This window comes from Thunnus thynnus, chromosome 11 (assembly GCF_963924715.1).
Source record: "Thunnus thynnus chromosome 11, fThuThy2.1, whole genome shotgun sequence".
Classification (NCBI taxonomy): Eukaryota; Metazoa; Chordata; class Actinopteri; order Scombriformes; family Scombridae; genus Thunnus; species Thunnus thynnus.
Genome location: NC_089527.1, coordinates 17,638,807 through 17,657,827, shown reverse-complemented (window position 1 = coordinate 17,657,827; position 19,021 = coordinate 17,638,807). Strand labels below are relative to the sequence as shown.

General features: G+C 38.2%; 1 protein-coding gene across 1 annotated transcript; it reads right to left on the bottom strand.

Annotated features, from left to right (window-relative positions):
* Positions 1-2,320: 2,320 nt before the first annotated feature.
* tank (TRAF family member-associated NFKB activator) lies at positions 2,321-7,677 on the bottom strand. Its single transcript, XM_067603470.1, has 8 exons — positions 7,507-7,677; positions 6,399-6,540; positions 5,979-6,087; positions 5,729-5,799; positions 4,540-4,598; positions 4,317-4,435; positions 3,406-3,785; positions 2,321-2,773 (listed from the first exon to the last, which is right to left on the bottom strand). Exons 2-8 carry the CDS (start codon positions 6,495-6,497, stop codon positions 2,600-2,602), a joined length of 1,011 nt encoding a protein of 336 aa, XP_067459571.1. The 5' UTR covers positions 6,498-6,540; positions 7,507-7,677; the 3' UTR covers positions 2,321-2,599.
* Between the last annotated feature and the right edge of the window lie 11,344 nt (positions 7,678-19,021).

Here is a 19,021-nt window from a genome sequence, read left to right as displayed (position 1 = left end):
CACTCTGGCACAATCAGCTCACGATGCATTAACACGATAATAACACAGGCCACAGATATCTAGCTTTACATAGGATAACCTACAAGCTGAAATAAGCAATGGGAGAGTGCCAACATATAAGCTACTGTGCGTCAGTTTCCTCCCTCTCCTTTCTACTTGGAAATGGCTGTGGTCCCCTGAAGCCGGTGACTTCCCTGTCTCCCCGAACTCTCTGCAACACCGACTGGTGCTGCAGAAGCACTGCTGATTAGCATGCAGTAATGATGGTGAGCTGGGCTCCATTGTTCTAACACCTCCCCTCTCCTCCGCACCAATCTGTCACCATTCAGTGGGCTAGAGCTGCCTCAAATGCTTCTCTCCACAAATGAGATGGATAATTAGTTGCCCCTCACGAATGCTGCACTCTTCTCACCCCTGATTGCTTTCACCTTCTTGCTCCTGGCAATTTTGACACCTTGTAATCAGCCTGCTACTTCTCCGTCTCAATCCATATCTTCCTCCCTTTTTGTCCTCTTTCATTTTCTTTATATCTCTTAAATCTATTTCAAATCTACTGCCTCTAGTCCCAAGGATAAAGATGACACATACATCTCAAAATTCAAGCTACTGGAAACGATGGGAATAACGGTGTCTTAGAGCTAACATGGACTTTTCTCAAACAGCTCATATTCATGTATACACATAAGCAAGTAAAGATACGATGCAGTGTACAAAAATACACACACACACACACAAATCCTAGCTGTCAGTACAAGTTTCCTCTTCCAAATAACAATGAATGACAACATAATTATGAGCAAGCAGCTGTTCATGATCCCAGAGAGAAAAGCATGCAGGCTGCACAATGTTCAACTCTTCACAGATTAACCAGAGAGGATCATTAGGGATATGTATTTGCCAGGAAAACGTGAATAAATTCTCTCCTCAGTTTTCCGTGTCGTGATGTGAAATGTAAAATTATGTGGTTTATGTCACTCTAAAATAAACATGTTTCACGTTTGACACATTACATGAGATCAATATGTAATATTCACCTACAGTATACAAATACACCAAGTATGATCACTCTTTTCCTTCACGTAGATGATATGTTGTGTTTTAGTAGTGTTTAAGAGACATTTGCTGTTCTCTGTCTTAATTACTCATTAGTTGGGAAGAGTTGATAGCACACCCTTCTGAGCTATTTATGAAACACAGCGAAATGCTCAGTGCCAAATATCAACCGAGGTTGAAATAACAAATCAATCAGTCTATTACACAGTATTTGATTATTAGAAGTGATTTATAATACCCAATGCTTGGGAAGAGGTAAAAAAAAAAAAAAAAAAAGGTTGTTTGCAGTCTTCACACCAGCTCATCTACTCCGCACCTGGTGTTACCAGCCCATAGCTGAGGGGCTGCAAGGTCCTCTCTGCACAACACAGTGTTCCAACACACACAGGGTCCCCATTTCCTCGAACATTGTCTCGACTGAATAGTGAAAGTAAAATGCGATTGTTTGCAAAAGTGTGAATAAATACCACAGAAGTCAAAAGCTGATGCTGCTGTTTAAAAGAATCCACAATTATTTACATGTACGTGTATATTATTACTGACACCTGCAAATCTAGAATGTCTCATGTTAAAACTTTATAGAGCATTATGCCACATTATCCAATAAAATAGGTAAATACAAAATAATAATTATGCCAAAAGGTAAGACGATTAGTATACAAGTAGCAAGGCAATTGGCCATCTGATTGAACATTGTGTTTATGTCTAATGTTATGTGTTGCTATCTGTGAAAGCCAGTTTCAATGAACATATGGCAAACTAACTTTCTAACTAATTTCAAAGTTGTAAATCTTTCCAACTCTGCATCAACTCTGACATACAGCTGCTACAAATTATCCTGGCTCATGTATATGACATGGAAGAACAAGTACGATGGGAATTCATGTGAAAATTGTGCTAATCAACGTGTCTGGCGTCCTAGAAAAGCCTGAATGGTTAACATTTGAGTGATTTAATGCATATTGTTGGCATCAATACACAACATATGGAAGTGTTCTATAAGAGATAAAATCCTGATGCCAACCTAAAAAAGGTGTCCTATTTCACTGGGAACTATTGCATTATTGCATTTTTCCATTTAAAATGATGATGATGATGAAGAAAATTATTAATGCAGGTTATGTTTTAAAATAAAAATATACAAACATGTTAAAAAAAAAAAAAAAAGTTTCCACCTTACTGTATGTCTTTATGTATGGATACACTTACAAGTATCCCAACTTGTTTTATATTTGCATGTTGAAAACGATTCAAATGATAAAAAATGTTGCAAGAGTAAATGTTGATTTTATTTGCTCATATATACCATATTATGCATCATTGTCACTTACTAGAGTAAAACCTCAGCACAGTATTAGAAAAATATAATGGGCGAGAAACTGTACCATTCAATTCTTCAACATTAAATAAATGGATTCAAGTCTTATTGCAGTGTCATTTCAAATCCAGTACAGCGCATGTACTTCATGGTAGGCAAGACTAGACCATGAATACAGTAAGTCTTGGAGTAGTTGTGGCCTTGGCCCATCAGTCTCTGCTCCTACTGTCAATTGCCGGCTTCATTCTTAGGAGAGAAATGCGAGTAGAGGTGGCTGTTCATTTGGTCCTGAGGAACCACAGCGTGGCAGAAAGCACATTTATCAGGACTGCTGTTCTGAGGCGCCACCAGCTCTGTCCCCTCCACGCCACCTGCATCACACAGCTCAGGACTCCAGAGAGGCTGCAGGGCAGGATGAATCAAAGACAACAATATATTATTCATACACTAAACAATCCTTACACTCACTCTATTAAAGCATGCTGGACCAGTATCTGTTACTTTAAGGAATACAAGAACATGTCCTCTGTCAACCCAATAGTATGAACAAACAGTCAAGGCAAAAAGCTATTCTCAAGTGTTTAATTATCTTACTATTTATGTGGTCATCCAAGCTATCATGCCTACTATAAACGCCTGTGTTGATGTAATCCAGGGAAAGAATCATATTATGAAAAACTGGACCAACTTTCTGATCTTACTGCATGTCATTCACAATTTTTTAATAGGCATTTATACAAATCAGCAAATAAAATCCCACTTAACCATCATACTTGTTTCATCAGATTCTGACACTGTAATGTGCTTCCATCTGGCTCACACTTTGCAGCAAATATGCCAAATATAACCAGAGCATCCATGCTCAAGTAAAAAAAAGAATCAGCACTCATTACACAGTAATGCGTTTCAACTTAAGCCAAGGGGATTTTTTTTTTTTTTGGACTTCACACTGTTTCACTCCTCCATTAGCGAAGACCAATCAGAAACTGATAATTTGCTACTAGTTTTCTCAGACCTTCTCCTGTGATTCTCACCTGCTGGGGTCCCCGTACGCTCTCCTGGGAGAGCGAAGATGATGCTGAGTGGGAGGAGAGTGTACGGTAGACAAAAGGCATGGGCTGTTCCAGAGGCTCCTCTGGCAATGCAGTGGGGACACTACTGAGAGGCCGCTTCATGGGCAGACCAATGTGTCTCTCTGGGGTACTGTTCAGGAAGTCATATTCACTGTCCGTAGAGGGCGGGAATTTGACACTGAGTTTGGTGAGAGAGTCTACCAAGTCCCTGTCCTCAGGACTGGCACCGCGAGATGCCAGAGATGTAGGCGGATCCACTGCTGACCTTAACGCTGAGGAAAAGGGTGTCTCTGCCTCTGCTGTACGGTCTGTGCACTGGATAGGCATGGAGAACTGCTGATCTGTCAGACAGCAGAAAAACATTTGGTTTTCACACAGTTTTTCTGTCTCAGTAAACATGTTCATGTATTCCAGTCCAGCTTTGAGAACATTTGAGGTTGGCACTGATTTGAGATGTTGCACACATTTAAAAAAAATATCTCAGAAAGATTCTAATTCACATCCTTCCAAATATGTAATACAGACAACATTTATATTAATTATTATATGAACATTCATGTTATTAATTTTACAGCTAGTCTTCAGAGCTAACACTGTGCATTTGTCATTGGAATTAGTATATGTATTTATGAGGTGGCCAGCCATGGTTCAAGGGGGCAATGAGGCATTCATGTACAGTCCTATTTAAGGCGCTGCTATATTTTTTTTAAACAAACAAATCAAAAGCTAGTAGACTCACAAGTGGTTATGACATATACAAACATATTTCAATTCAACACATTATCTTTCAAATTACTGAATTAATAAAATAACTGGATTTCAGTTCAGCCCTTGCAAAACTGCAGGCAATATTCAGAAAATAATAATATTACCATTTGATGTATCATTTCCTCCATGGAATCTTTTTAGGTGATCTTTTTGTCTTCTGGTTAGAGACCGAATCTGCCGGAATTTCCCTTGAATTGCCTCAAATGCATCCAGCATGTCCTGACTGACAAACAAATAGATAAGGAGTGAGAAAAAAAATGCATACTTTAACTGTAATGTCCATGTTTTTTTTTAAAAAAAAGGCTTTGTGCAAGGAGAGACACATACTAGTCAACGCTGCTGTTGACTGGCATAATAGGAGCAACAGCAACAGTGCCCATATTCTCCTGAAAAAAGACACATTACATTTATAGTGATCATTAGCAAAAATTATCCGAGGGCATATTGTAAGTACATCTGCAGTTTTATTTAAACAGTACAAATATCAGTTTACTGGTGGAAAGTGTTCTCTGATCATAATAATAACAGCAAAGCTAGAGCTGCTGAACTGTGCAGCGATATTATCCTCTAGCACCATCTGGTGAAGTAAAAGTGGATACACCTTGTGTGGAGTAAAACAGAGAGTGGATACATTTATAGCAGCAAGGTCCCTTCAAAAGCATGGTAAAGTTATGAAAACATACGGACATTCCCTTTATTATTAGTGCAAACGCCTGAACAAGAACAGAATTTCTATCAACTGTCATGAAATTATCTGCGAACTGCCTGTGAATTGTGTAAACAAGGGTTGAAAAAACTAGACTAGTGTGGCTGACTTGTGCTGTACAGCCAGATAGTTACAGAGATGAAAGAAAGAAGTTAAGTTAAGTTAAGTGATGATGCTGAAACCCTGCAGTCACAAGGACAATGGTCAAAGTTGTCTGACAGTATGCATGGATCACACATGGATCAACCATATTAGGGTTACTGCTATAATCATTGGATATTGTGCATAGTGTCCTCCTTTAACATCCTTGTTGACACAAGTGCAGTACATTCAAGCAGAAGTGCTATCAATTGTGTGTGTGTGTGTGTGTGTGTGTGTGTGTGTGTGTGTGGTCTGTCATAGGTTGCTTTCGGGGACAAATTTCAGACTTAAGACCGGTAGTTAATTGGGGACAGCTTGTCCAATTGGGGACAAAAGCTGTGTCCCCAATTTGGAAAAAGCTGAATTTTGGGTCAGTGGTTAAGGTTAGGGTAAGGGTTAGGGTTAGGAGAGTAGTGGTTATGGTTATGGTTAGGGTAAATCTCCAGGAAATGAATGTACAGTACGTCTGTGTAATGTCCCCAAAAGTGGCCTAAGTAAACGTGTGTGTGTGTGTGTGTGAGAGAGAGAGAGAGAGAGAGAGAGAGAGAGAGAAAGAGAGGAAGCTCTGCATGCATAATTTCAAGTGTGACAATGTTTTGGAGCTATCATAATGCAGTTTCCACATAAATGCAGATGTAGAGGGGGCACACTATAGCACAGTGGACATACCGGGTACTGGGTTTTCCTATAAGTGCTGGCCCCATCAACGAGATGGTTGCAAGGCTCACATTTCATCTCTCCTTAGAATCCAAAAGAGTGCAAATTAACAGTACGTACATGGATGCTAGATGAAACAGATTAAGTATAATGTGGTCTTATCTAATTCATGACAATCTGTTGAGAATGCAATACATAGTAAGAGTACATTATCTTGTCAGCATACAATGTCAGCAGAGTTCATCTGGCACATCTCACTAACCTGATGGTTTCCTTGTTGCTGACAACTGAGCTTCAAGTACTGAAATCAACTGCTGCTGGTCGTCTATCTGCTTTTGAAGTTTTTGAGTGTATTGCTCATAATATTCAGTCTGTAAAAATGAGGTTTCCATTAATTTTCTAGCACGAATATCTGCAATCTGGTCTATGCCTATACATCTGTGTGTGTCACATTTTCATATAAACATAGAAGTAATTAGTATGTTTTTAAAAAAACATTTATTGCCTTTCTACTGTTAACAGACATAAAAATAGTAAACACACTCCCATTAAGTCAATTACAAAACCTTTCTTGTAAAACTGGCAATGCAAAGGTAATCTGTCACTCATTATTTGTGCTATATTGCTAATATTTGGCTCATTTCACACAATGTTTGAAAAGCAGTTGTCTTTGTGTCGTTACCATTTGCTGCAGCTGCTTTTTAGCATTGTCCTTTTCAATGGAGACCTGGCGATAAGCTTCAAAAGCTTTGTTGAGCTGGTCTCCGATGTTCCTTTCCATGCCGTGTGCTCCACAATCATCACTGACACAGCAGACATGAGCCCTATGAGTGAAGTCACAGGCGGCGTTATAAAACGTGGCAAGAATTCATTCCAAAAGAAACACAGTCCTAAAGACAGTATTATTGTTAACGAGTGAAAAAAAGCATGGATATGGTGATATTTTGCTTATTTTAAAATGTACTGTTTGCACAAACAGTGGTCAACCTGTATTCACATGCTTTCAGATAATAAAAAGAAAGTCAATAAATCCTTAAAGTGCTGCCAAATATGACGCAATGGCAAAACTGTGCCAACATTGAGTAAACATACTATCTCTATTTACCACCAAAGAATATTAGCAGTTCTGGTGGATTATCAGCTTTCGTGCAAAAGCCAAATTGTATTCACATTTCAACAATTGCTGCTTTGTTCAGGGTTTTGTAAGAAAAATGAGGAGATAAAGATGCTTATGAGCTATTAAAAGGATTTTAAATAAATAAGGTTACTCATGCATCTTCTTGCCCTGCAAGTATAAAAACTCTGACCTAGATTATCCTTACTTTTTTTTTTACAGTGTTTTCTTGTCCAGTGTCACTACTGTTGTTCAGGCAACTTTTGAGTAATTTTGTGACAATTGCAGCTCCATACATACTGTTGTAATAGTTAACATGGACAAGAAAGACGCCGACATCACTCTCACCCAAAACACCTCATAAATTATTGATCAATCTTCATAGTACATGTCATAGTAACACAGTGGCTGTCAGTGATACTAGGCAACACATCAGTGAAGCTACAGCAAAGCCGAAAGACTGAGTTAGAGAAGACATTGACTGGCGTTTGAGCCTTATGAGACACTAGCGTAGCATTTTTAAAGTGTCGTTCAAAACCTAATCAACACAGTTCCGTATTCTGTAAACTGTAACTGGCTAGTTAGCCACATAGCCCATTCAACCGGTTTATAAAGTGACCTAACAACGGCTCCATATATCAGTTTACATCTCTGCTGCAAGTGAGGATCCTCTTACCTTCATTCGAGTAACGCTTAAAGTCGAATATATTTGTGTTGACGCCAGATTCGTCGCCTGGTTTAGTCTTCCGATGCAAAGTTACGAAGAGCTAGAGAGGATATGGCAATGTATGTTTTACATAGCCTACTTGAGTTGGGAACTTCCCTCGGGGAATCCCCCTGCTCTGTAGACTTCCGCCTTTACTCGATCGTGGCCAATCAGCGCGCAGCTCTGAGGAGCTCAGGGTGGTTAGCTGGTTGAGGGTTCTTCCAGCCCGACGCGTCTGCAAACCGTCTGCTGTGCGAAAACTGTCCCCAAACTACAGTCACTGTGCTCACCTTATTCTCCAGCAGTTTTCTGTCTATCATCATTATTTAACATCCACCTCCTGCTTAGCCTGCCTTGTCATATAGAAAACAATATCAGCATGCATAAAAAAGACACATTATAAAAGAAAAATAAGGCAATATAAAAGTACACTCATGAACCTGCAAAGTGGGCAAACTGCAACTCCTGCTCTGTGTCTGTTGGCTTTTTGTAATATCATTAGCCTGCACCACTATATCAACTGGGTCCTGGATTATTCCAGTAATCTTGTGATCCTATCTTGCAGAGGGGATCTGTCAACTAAAACCTTTATTGTTATAGTTTATTTTGTGTTTATGTGAATAAATAAAGTTGAGTTTCATCAAATTGTCAATAACTAATTGATACATCCACAGCAGGTGTTGCTCCAGCAGGAGCCCTGGTTAGTTTTTGAGTCTCTGTGTAAAATATAATAAAAATTGACATCTGTCCTGTGTGCACTGTTTGATAGTAACTACAACAGGGGCCCAACAGCAAATTTAATACAAACATATTCATTTAGTCATGCATGTGCTAATAAATCAAACTTTAAAAAGGGCTTATGAGTTGTAACTATTGGCTTTATTAATGGTTAATAAATCATTTACTAATGATTTATAGATCAGTTATTAGCCAGTATAAGTGCATTTCTGAGTAGTTGTGTCCATATAGTCACTTAAAGGATAAATCTGGTGATATTCTATATTTCACTTATTGTCAACAAATCCTGTGAAAAGACCAAACCCAGAAATTACTTGATCCTCTTTACAAGCACAGTAGCCAAATCCTTTATATACTATTAAAAACACACAGATGAGCCACACGGACACGTTCTGTCATTATGATGAACATGTCATTTTGAATTGATCCCATATACACGGCCTCCTGCCTTACTAGCTTACTTAAGTACTTAAGTACTTACTAGCTATTCAATTCCACTATCTAATCCTGTTTGAGTAACATCTGCTAAAATCTACAGTAACCAGCTGTTTTAGAAAATGACTTAGCCTTTTTTAAAAATAAAGTATTTAGCTTCTTAAATGTGAATATTTTTTTGTTTTTCTTAGTCCTCTATGATAGTAAACATAATATCTTTTGGTTAAGACTGTTGGTCAACCAAAACAAGTCATTTGAGGAAATCACCATTGGCTATGTGAAATTGTGATGGGCATTTATCACTGTTTGCTGAGATTTTATAGTCGAAGAAATAACTGGTAGATTAATTGATAATGAAAATAATCTTTAGTTTCATCTTTATTCAGAAAGGTTGAGTCAAGAGCAGGATGTAGAAAGATGTTTCACCTTCTGGATATACCCTGACGTGGATGGCTGAGAATCTTCACAGACATTTGGTTTCATCTCTACTCAGCATCATTTGGGAGGAAAGCTGCAGCAACCAAAAGTCTTAATGGCTTACTTTTAGAAAAGTTGAGTTTACCTGCCACCACACAATAGATTACCAAAGAGACATCAATCTGTGACAACAGGTAAACTAAAGCAAGCACAGGAAGATGTATAAAAATAATAAATTATTTATAAAAAAAAAAAATCCAGTGACACTGTCAGTTCAACAGATAACCAGTATATAGAGGTGGGCTTTGCTTAGCTATGTTGCCCTCTGGTGATATCAAACAAGGTCATGTGTGGCCACAGCGTTCACTGCATGGGATTAAGTTCTTATGTTGAGGCCAACACACAGTTACATGTGATGTTAAGGCCTCAGTGTACTCCTTCCAATGCACTTCTGTCACCTCTTCAGAGCCAAACTTGTGAAATCCCTGATCAGCAAGAACTGTTGATCTTTCTTTTCTCAGTTAGGACTGATGAAGTCTGTTAACTTTAAGTTTGTAAAATGAGTGGCAAGAATTATTTTTACAAAGAAACAAAGAGTCACACATTAATACTTAATTTACTCAACCACAATGATCATTTTCAGTCGCTGTATTTTCTTTCGCTTTTGTTTTGCTAGGTTCTTTTCATTTCCTTTAAAAGTCATCATTATAAAATATTTTAGTTTATATTAAACATTATTTGTAGTTATTATCTCCCATCAATACCACCTCAATACAATTTGTATAAACAAGGCAACTTGTTTTTCATTATGCCTTAATGACATTTTCCCTATTCATAAAGACATTTTTCCTTATGCATGATTGTTGCAACATGAATATACAGTAGCAATAAATAATGCAATACAATGCTTAGTGAAGTTTGACTATTTTGAGTTATGGTAACTGCCATCTGCATCCCCTCCCGTTTACTACTGCTTTTAGATTTCTCCAAACCTCAATTGTTTAATGTAGACTGCACATGATTCAGGTTTATACATCTGCTCTGTATCACCTATGACTTTCACTAAATGCACCCACATCCCAGACTGCAATGTGTTCTGCAGCGAGGACTCTCTTCCCAGCAAGTGCCAGCCCAAGAAACACTAGCAACAGAGAAAGAATAACCAGTAGATGGCAGCTGAGAGTGACTCACTGAGATCTAGTATCTTCTGAATATGTAACAGGGACTAATTTCACTTCTGTAACCTTTGTTACAGGATGGTGATGTGCCACTTACTGAAACTATAAAACTAAATGAAACAAGTCATAGAAACATTTCAGCAAAACAGAAACTTAACAACCAACTTCATAATGAAATATGTGTGACGTATAAATAAAAGTGATCATTTGAAGTGGTTATGAAGCAGCAGCGTGGAAACAAGAAGCTGGGGTTCATATCTGTATTGCAAAAATAATTGCTGATTTTTGCTCTTATTTCTTGCTTGCTGATAGAGGTCCATATGTATTCATGTAAATCGCAAATTATCTAAAGCCTCTTTGATGTCTGAGGATATGAAAACACATATTTCTTAATTACAACATAATCAGAAGTTGATCTAATGAAGAATAGTTTATCTTTTTTTTTTACACCACAAGAGACTATTTTAATAAAAAGTGATATAATTTACTGCAAGTGTCAAAAATGTATCAATAGTGATATATTTTCACATAGATTTCCAAAGATAGCTCGACTTGCATCAAATTGTGCTCATAATGCTTTTAAAATATGTCCGTTGGCCGACAATACAGATTTTGTTCCTTTCTCATGGACATGTAATAACATCTCTTGGGATATTTTTGCATATTTCATTATCTAACTTTCTCACACAGCTGTCTGTTACTTTAACTTGGCCCGGAGGTGCAGATGTTGGAATTTTTGATTGACGTATTTATTTCCTCTCTGAGAAAGAAACTGGGTAAAGGTTCAATTTTTGTGCTAGACTGATGGACGACGTTCAGCAGTTCATAATTTGGAAACAATTCATATTTCTTGTTTAAATGCACTCAAAACAGCTCATACATTTTCTTTTGGTTTTTAAATTGTTATACATTAGTGGGTATGTGTTGGGTTAAATTGGCCTTTAAATCATTTCATCCAGAACTGTCTACAAATGACAGAGCATGATAAGTGGATGAGTGTTTCTCGTCTCCATCATCAGTCTGGGTATGAATTAGTGGTCTGCAGATCTTCGTATGGCCAGTCCAGCACAGCGGGGCTCCAGTGGCCTGGCTCCTGCGTGGATCGTTTTCTAGCGTCCTGCCACAAAGGTTGTCGTCTCTGACCCTCGCTGACATTCCAACCTCAACCTCTGCTCATGCGGAGAATGACTTACACACCCAGATCGCGGCAAATGACCCCAATTCAGATAAAAAATAAACCCTGATTCCTTTAGGCAAGAGAACAGCGGGCCACTTTAAGGTTTTCACATATTTTTTATGGTTGCTTTGAACTCTAGATTTATGGCAATCTGACGTAACCCTTGTCTTGTGGTTCTGGTAAAAAATAAATGTCATTCATACTGTGGTATACTGATAAGCAATGATTTGATCATTGAGCACTGGGTGAGGCATATGAGTCATTTCATTCACCTCGAGCCCCATCATGTAGTTTTTTTCCTTCTGTTCAATCCTCAATCCTCTCTTTGTTCATTCTTTCCTGAGGAGGAAATTCTATTACCCATGGGCGGCTGCTCTGGATATTTATATGTTCCCAAAAAAACAACCAGAAAATCAGATTGAAGGAAAATATAAAATATTTTTGCTATGCACTCTTTATCACCCTTCCTGTCATGCTTGGGTGAAAGTAAACCAGACAAAGAAAAGTGCATAGTTGATGAGACAGATTTATGAATACTCTGTTCTCTTTCATGTGGCGATCTGCTCTGTTTGATCTCTCTGTCTCTGTTTCTTTCTCTTTCTTTTTTCCAAAGTAAGTACTGAATGTACTTACTTCACTCTCCCTTGTGTGACTCATAAATAATGATTCTCTCCAGCTCTACAATGCATTACTGTCATCTACAACACTTACCCAGGCTGGAAGGCGTCTGTGTGTCATCGACTATCTCACATTTCACAGTCAAGCATTTCCGTCAACATTGTGCATTTCCTGCATTGTGAGATGGCAGTATATTAGCACTTTAATAACCCCATGCATACTGATTGTTGAAAAGAAGAAGAAGAAGCATATGTTGGGTGCTTTCCATTAATTATGAACCATTGTTCAGACCAGTAATCAATAACTGTTACATGCAGCCACTTTAAACTGAAATGCACGCTCAACATATACAATTAAGTGAGCAGAGAAATGTTTTTTCTGTTGAGAAATGAGCCTCCCAAAGTGACTTTTGTCTAATACCCTGACATCACTACTTACAAGGGGACATCCATGGTGCAGAGGGCTCTCATAAATTTCACCAGAAATGATCTCTGGGGAGATGTTGGTTTCCTTTTTCAGCATCATCAAGCTTACTAGAAGTCATCTGTGAGGTCAGATGTGGATTTTTGCCTTTTGTCTATTATAGGACACTGCTGCATGTGGTGCATTGAATGATCTATGCCCTCAATTTCCACAATTAGCAGGTTGAGTAGATGAATTCTATACACAAAACCATGGTGTATCAACTGGTATCATCATCTAAGGCTGTATTCCCCAGACAGGCAATCCCATTGTCTTTTGTGACGTGTCAGGGGTGAAAAGGATACTAAGCTTGCTGTTATAGGAGGTCCTGTTCTAGATACACAGCACACCGGAGCCTGGCTTGAGCTCAGCAGTAAATCTTGAGCCATTGAAGGGTTCATCCATGTTTCCTCCATGTCTAGAAAAATAAACAGTCTGCTGTAGGTCTGCTCCAGGTCTGCAGAGCTGCGAGATCAGACAGAGGGCAGAGCTGAGGACTCTGGCATGCCGGGGGAGGAGTAGAGGGGAGGAATGCAGGGGGAAACACACAGATCAGATTTCAGGAGCCCAGAAAGAGGTTGAGAAGAATGGAGCGAAACCTCACCATCAAAACACCCACAAACTATAAATTAAAAGGAAAACTACAAACAAATCCTTCTTCTTTGTCCTTATACACATTCTCTTCGTTGATGTTTGCATCAAGCATGGTAGTGTGCAATTCATTAATCTGAATTTTATTGTCACTGTCCAGGGTTGCAATATGTGTATTTTTCAGGAATATATGAAAACAGGATATGTACAGCAGTGCTGCATTCAAGATGTCGGAGCAGACCAGTGAGCCACTTTGGTTTCCATGTGAAGTTAAAGCTGCACACAATGTTGTTTTGGTTGAGGCTTTGGCCTCAGGGGCTTCCTGCTATTTGAAGAGTATGGCGTGTGGATGAGTATGTTGAGAGAATAGTCTGTAGTTCTGACAATTTTAGACAATTAGTCACTATATTCTATGATCTTTTATGATCGTCAGCTGTCCTGGACTCCTATATATTCATCCTATTCATCCTATAAATATCCTATTTATATTCAAAATTCCAGGGAGGACCAAGAACACGCAATGGGTATAAGGAGCGATTATTTTGTATGAAATCAGCATCATAATTAAATAAGACATTGGTCTTAACAGTTTTCTGTCTATGTAGACATACTGCAGACTTTCCTGCATGCTTATAGAATTTCCTGATTGATAGTGAGAGGAAGTTCTCTCCCTGTTCCTGTTACATAAGAGCTAAACCACAAACCTCTCATTGAACAAAATGTTGTTAACATTATATGAAATGTAAAGGGCATCAAGCAAACTAATTCTAACATCTTTGAATATCTCTTTAACTGTCTTTTAAAGAACTGGTTAACCATACACAGTATCCTGTTACACACAAATGTTTCACTCTTGGTCAAATGTAATTATATTTTAGTCTGTTTTATGTTATGTAACTGCTCATTTTGTTTGACAGATGTGAACAGTCCAACACCCCCGAAAAAGAGAGCCAACAATATATGTCTGGTTGTCTTTAAACACATGCATTGATTTCTAATTTGTCAGCATAAGATAAGATGTTTCGGATGTCAGCACAAAATCAATAGTCGTGTGTTTCCCACAGTGTGGGAGTGTGACGGGAATATTTGAATAGCAGACCTCACTGAGTATTTCTGTCATGAAAAGCTTGGAAATCATCAACTCTTTAATACCCACAAACCACAGTGTGTTGGGTTGGCTGTATCTTCTCAAGGGACTGGGTGGACTTGATGAGGCATGTGGGATGTTCACAATCGGCTGACTGTATATAGATTTCATCCCCATAATCTATACAAACACAGTATGCTGGATTCTTGTTGTTCAGGACATGTCTTGACTAAACACCAAGTGCAAGTTTGCATCTGTTGATTTTGCAAATGCTCTCAGTTATTTTCAGAACTGAGAATATTATAGCAACAGACTATAATATAATAGCCTCATCACTTCATAGGGTAAAACAGTACCCTATGAAGTGATGAGGATGTAGATGGAACAGTGTAGATGGAACAAAACTGACAAAGTACAATGGAATATTAGGTCAGGAGGAAAGTCCCCAGCTGACCTGCAAGCATCTCGATTCACATAAACAGACCTCTACCGCTCTTCCTTACTCAAGCTTATGAAAATGTTATCAGTAGGACTCTCAAGGCTCCAAATAGGCAATTTCCATCCAACCCAACACAGACCCTGCATTCACACTATCAGTTAACTATTATAAAAGTAGTGGAAATCATGCTTTTTGGTACATTAGTGCATCTTCAAACGCACTCACTGAGTAGTTCTCAGTGGGTGGAATTTAGAAAGGGGCCATTCATTCATGGTGCCTCTTATGATTATAAGGACACGTAGGATTTGTTTGTGATTATTCAACTGATTACCAGATGAGCAAATAAAGCATCTGTGTGTAAAAGGGGAAAAATGCTGGCTTTGAAGTCAGTTGCCTCAAAATAACAAAAAACTTATTTTATTCAATATGTATAAATCAATTGTGAAATGTATGCTGTGGATATAGATTGTTTAGAGAGAACAAAACTTAACAAAGCAGAAAAGTAGCCTAACTTGACAAATGAAAAACAGAAATAACACATTTTTTGTAGAAAAATGCTGATGTATCAGTGTTATCAGTGGAATCAGTGATAATGGTAATATTTTGGTAATAGTTGATGGCTTCCACCAAACTTAACTTTAAATCGTTGTTAAGGTGAATGCATTAACTGCCATGGTGAGCATGTGTACAATGGCATTATGCTGAGGCTGAACAGCACTATACAAGGTTTACAATAAAGTTTGGAGAGTTGCCTGGCAGCAGAATGTACACAATGAAACAGCCCAGTGGTGCTGCTCTTTATGTCAGAGTCAGGCCTGAAAGAACTGCCTTTGTACACATATGACTCTCATTCTCGGGACGTTTGACAGGAGTAAAATGAGGGCCAAGCTCCACAGTGAAACCTTTCCTGCTGTTGTCAAGTATTTCCTCTCACTGATTAGAAAGGTTTCAGAAAAGCTTCGAATAAGTGTGTAAAAATGTCAGCAAGTTATATAAATAAAACTACCTTATGATACAAACCTGTGTGTGTGGGAGGACAATTTCAAAACATAACATTGAAAAAGACTACAATGTGTCAAAAATGCAGAAGAAAGTAATGTTGGGGATGAATGAAACTGAATTGTCATTTATCATCAGAGCTTTAGTGTTTCTTTCCATTGAGGAATAACTTATTTATGAGATAACAACACATTTTATTCAAACAGTTGCCTTGACTTTCTGAATTTTCTTGCTTTTTCATTTAAGAAATTCCATGCCAGACTATGAAAGTGGTTCCAAAATACATAAATGTGTGTGTCTAACATATAAAAACATATACAGGATGTATACTAATGTTGTATAATCCTCATAACTGTAGGATATTCCTCAACAAGACACCTAAACAGATAAATATTACATCAGAGTTCAATGGACTTGTACAAATGATGACAAAGTTGCATCATCAGTGTTCGATATAAAGAAAACCATCCGGTAATTTCAACCATTTTACCATAATGTATAATTTCTTAAGCCATTTAAAAGGAAAAATTATTTTCAGTTAGTCACTATTACATGGAACCAGTAGACTCATTCATTTTGGATAACGGAGCAGTGTTGTCATGAACACCACCCCCACACCATCTCCTCAATTAAAGACCAGAGTTGTGAATGTGGCCTTTTTTTTCCTGTGTGACACACACACATAGGAACTCACAGCTCTCTTTTGTGGTATATTTACAGTCAAGAGTCAAGGGAAATGAATCTGCTACTGCCAAAGAACCCAACCCAACTCTTATATCCAGGCGGGAAGGTACAGGGCTGTTACTAAAAGCTTCCTGGGGATGTTAAAACTCTGTGCAACACTGATTGTGCCGGTGCCACTTCTCAGGAATCTGACACACAGAGGAAGTGAAAAGAAATGTCTCTCTGTGCCTATGATAGATTGAGCTGAGAACTGTAGTTGATGTTATTTGTGGGGACAGAGAGCAACATTTTTTTCATATAAATTTTTTGCTGGTAGAGATACAGAGTGTTTTCATTAGTTCAAGGAAGAGCGAGAACAAGTAGCACAATGTCCTGAAATAACCTCACTTTTATTTCCCTTGGAAATACCCAATGTACGAGAGGCAGCTTTTATACGTGTGTCAATGTTTATGGGTTTGCGTTTTAATGACCTTCTAATCTTTGCAGGTTTGTGCCTGTTTGGGTGATTACAATATGTATGTGCGAGCTAAACCTGCATCTGTAATTGAGATTTAGGATACTGGATACTGTTTGTTCCTCCATTGGCAAAAGCAGCAATTTCATAAGAAAACAACCTGCTTGAAGTGATCTTATGGTATCATACGTATTGCAGACTTTACATTTAAGTATGATATTAACTCCAAGTCTAGTTTGTGATATGGAACGTAGTGAAGCCACAATTTTTTTATATTTTAATTCTGGATAAAAACTGGATAAAACCTCAAAATGAGTCTACCGGTGATAACATATTTAAGAGTTATTCTTGTGCTACACAAACGCAAGGATTAAAGATAACCTGTCCTTTATCTGTTTCATAAAAGGTGGCGGTTCAATTGCTTCTACCCTGCCCCCCTTTAGTACCCTGAACAGAATGCTGAATCAGACCTCTAATGCTGACCCATTGACTCCTGTTGGCCTGGTGGACTTCTCTATATGCTCTACCAGTGACCTTCGGGTTCATTTAGGAAAGGCGTATCGTATGTCACACCCACTGTATGTTCTTTATTATCACAGTACATACAGTATGTGGGGTTTGATGTGTTAATGAAAGATACCAGATAAAATATTTAATATCTGTCTTATTTCTTCTAGTTGTAGTCGGTGGTGACACAAAACAATTGCTATCCAAACTGAAATCAGGAGACTATAACAAGACAGTAGTTGTAGCAGGGTGCTTGTACCTCGCTGAAGGTCACCATTAATTCACATTTTCTGCCACCAGTGTTGTTTTTCCAATCAGCGGGTGACAGTGGTGGGTAGATTGTTTTTGATTTATAGTCCAGCCTGCTCCTCTTACATTCCCTACTTACCTTCTCCAATAAACACCCTCCTCCCCACCTCCTACACACACACGCACACACACCCACCCAACACAACACACACACATACACACCACTCAAAGGATCCCACTGCACACTATCTTTAACTCAAGCCACCTCTTTCAACAAAGTTTTACTCTACTGTGAAATCTAATCCTTGAGGGATCAGTTTACCAAAATAGAAAGCATATTTCTCCAATTACTTCTAGTGGTTTATAGACATGCAGATAGTTTCTATTTTATTTTCAGAGGTTTTGCAATATCTGCCAGTGAGACTTCTGTCGCCACCCAGATACGATTGAGGTGACTGGAATTTTGTTTGTGGTGCTAAAGCGCTGTAAACACATCAGCTACTTCTCTTCCCTAGTTATTCTGGAAAATCTGCATAAATTGTTAGCTGTTAACTGTTAATAGTTTTTTGACAAGAATTTTTAGCTAGAAAATACAGTATTTTTCTACCTTTGGTGGAAGTAGTTTCATGATTGTGAATATTATTGTTGTTAATCATAATATAATGATAATGATTATTATATTGTTGTATTTTCAAATGCCATTTTTCAGTGGGCCATGAAATGTTTGTGATTTGGATGGACTGATCCTTTACTTCAATTACGAACCACACATTTGTCCCATATCACTCCTTCTTAATAAGTCTGATATACAACCTATATTGTCTATTTTTATCGTATATGAAGGCGTTGTTTATAGGCATGTGTACATCCAGACGTATCATGCCTATGCTACAAATAACTCTGAGCTTTGTTTCTTTCTTATCATCCAATCAAATAACTTAAATGAATAGGATACGGATACGTTTACGTCACAGCATGTTTTGATTTATCATTTGCATTGGAGCCATCACCGCCTCCACACTGACTTGAATCCTTCACTGCCATTAATAACTCCCATTATGCTTACACACAGAGCTTGATTTCACATGCCGTTCCTCTGATTGTATCACAAGTATGTCGTTAAATTGCAAACATACACTGAAACCAACTTATCACAGCCAGGAGGATCGGCCGCACGGCGGAATGTAAGGTATGCGCCCTTTAATACACAAACAACAACAGAGGTTGACGACAGTGTCTTAATATTGTGAGTTTTGATAATAAAGCTAGTATGTATGATCGTAAATGCCGGGGTATATTTTTAAATATGCAAATAGTCTACTACGAGTCTTAACTACAGCAAAGACATACGGGCTATTATGTATTTTGGTATCATTTTTCAAAGACCACCCCTACACTAAAAGGCGGAATGGTTTCTTCCACCGTAGCAGCTTCTGTCCTGCGCAGCGCT

Excerpts from the sequence above, each read along its gene's own strand:
- tank (XM_067603470.1), bottom strand. The coding sequence starts at position 6,497 with ATGGAAAGGAACATCGGAGACCAGCTCAACAAAGCTTTTGAAGCTTAT. Across the intron at positions 6,088-6,398 it reads AAAAGCAGCTGCAGCAAATG|ACTGAATATTATGAGCAATA; the intron begins GTAACGACACAA and ends TCATTTTTACAG. Across the intron at positions 3,786-4,316 it reads AGGAAATGATACATCAAATG|ATCAGCAGTTCTCCATGCCT; the intron begins GTAATATTATTA and ends GCTGTCTGACAG.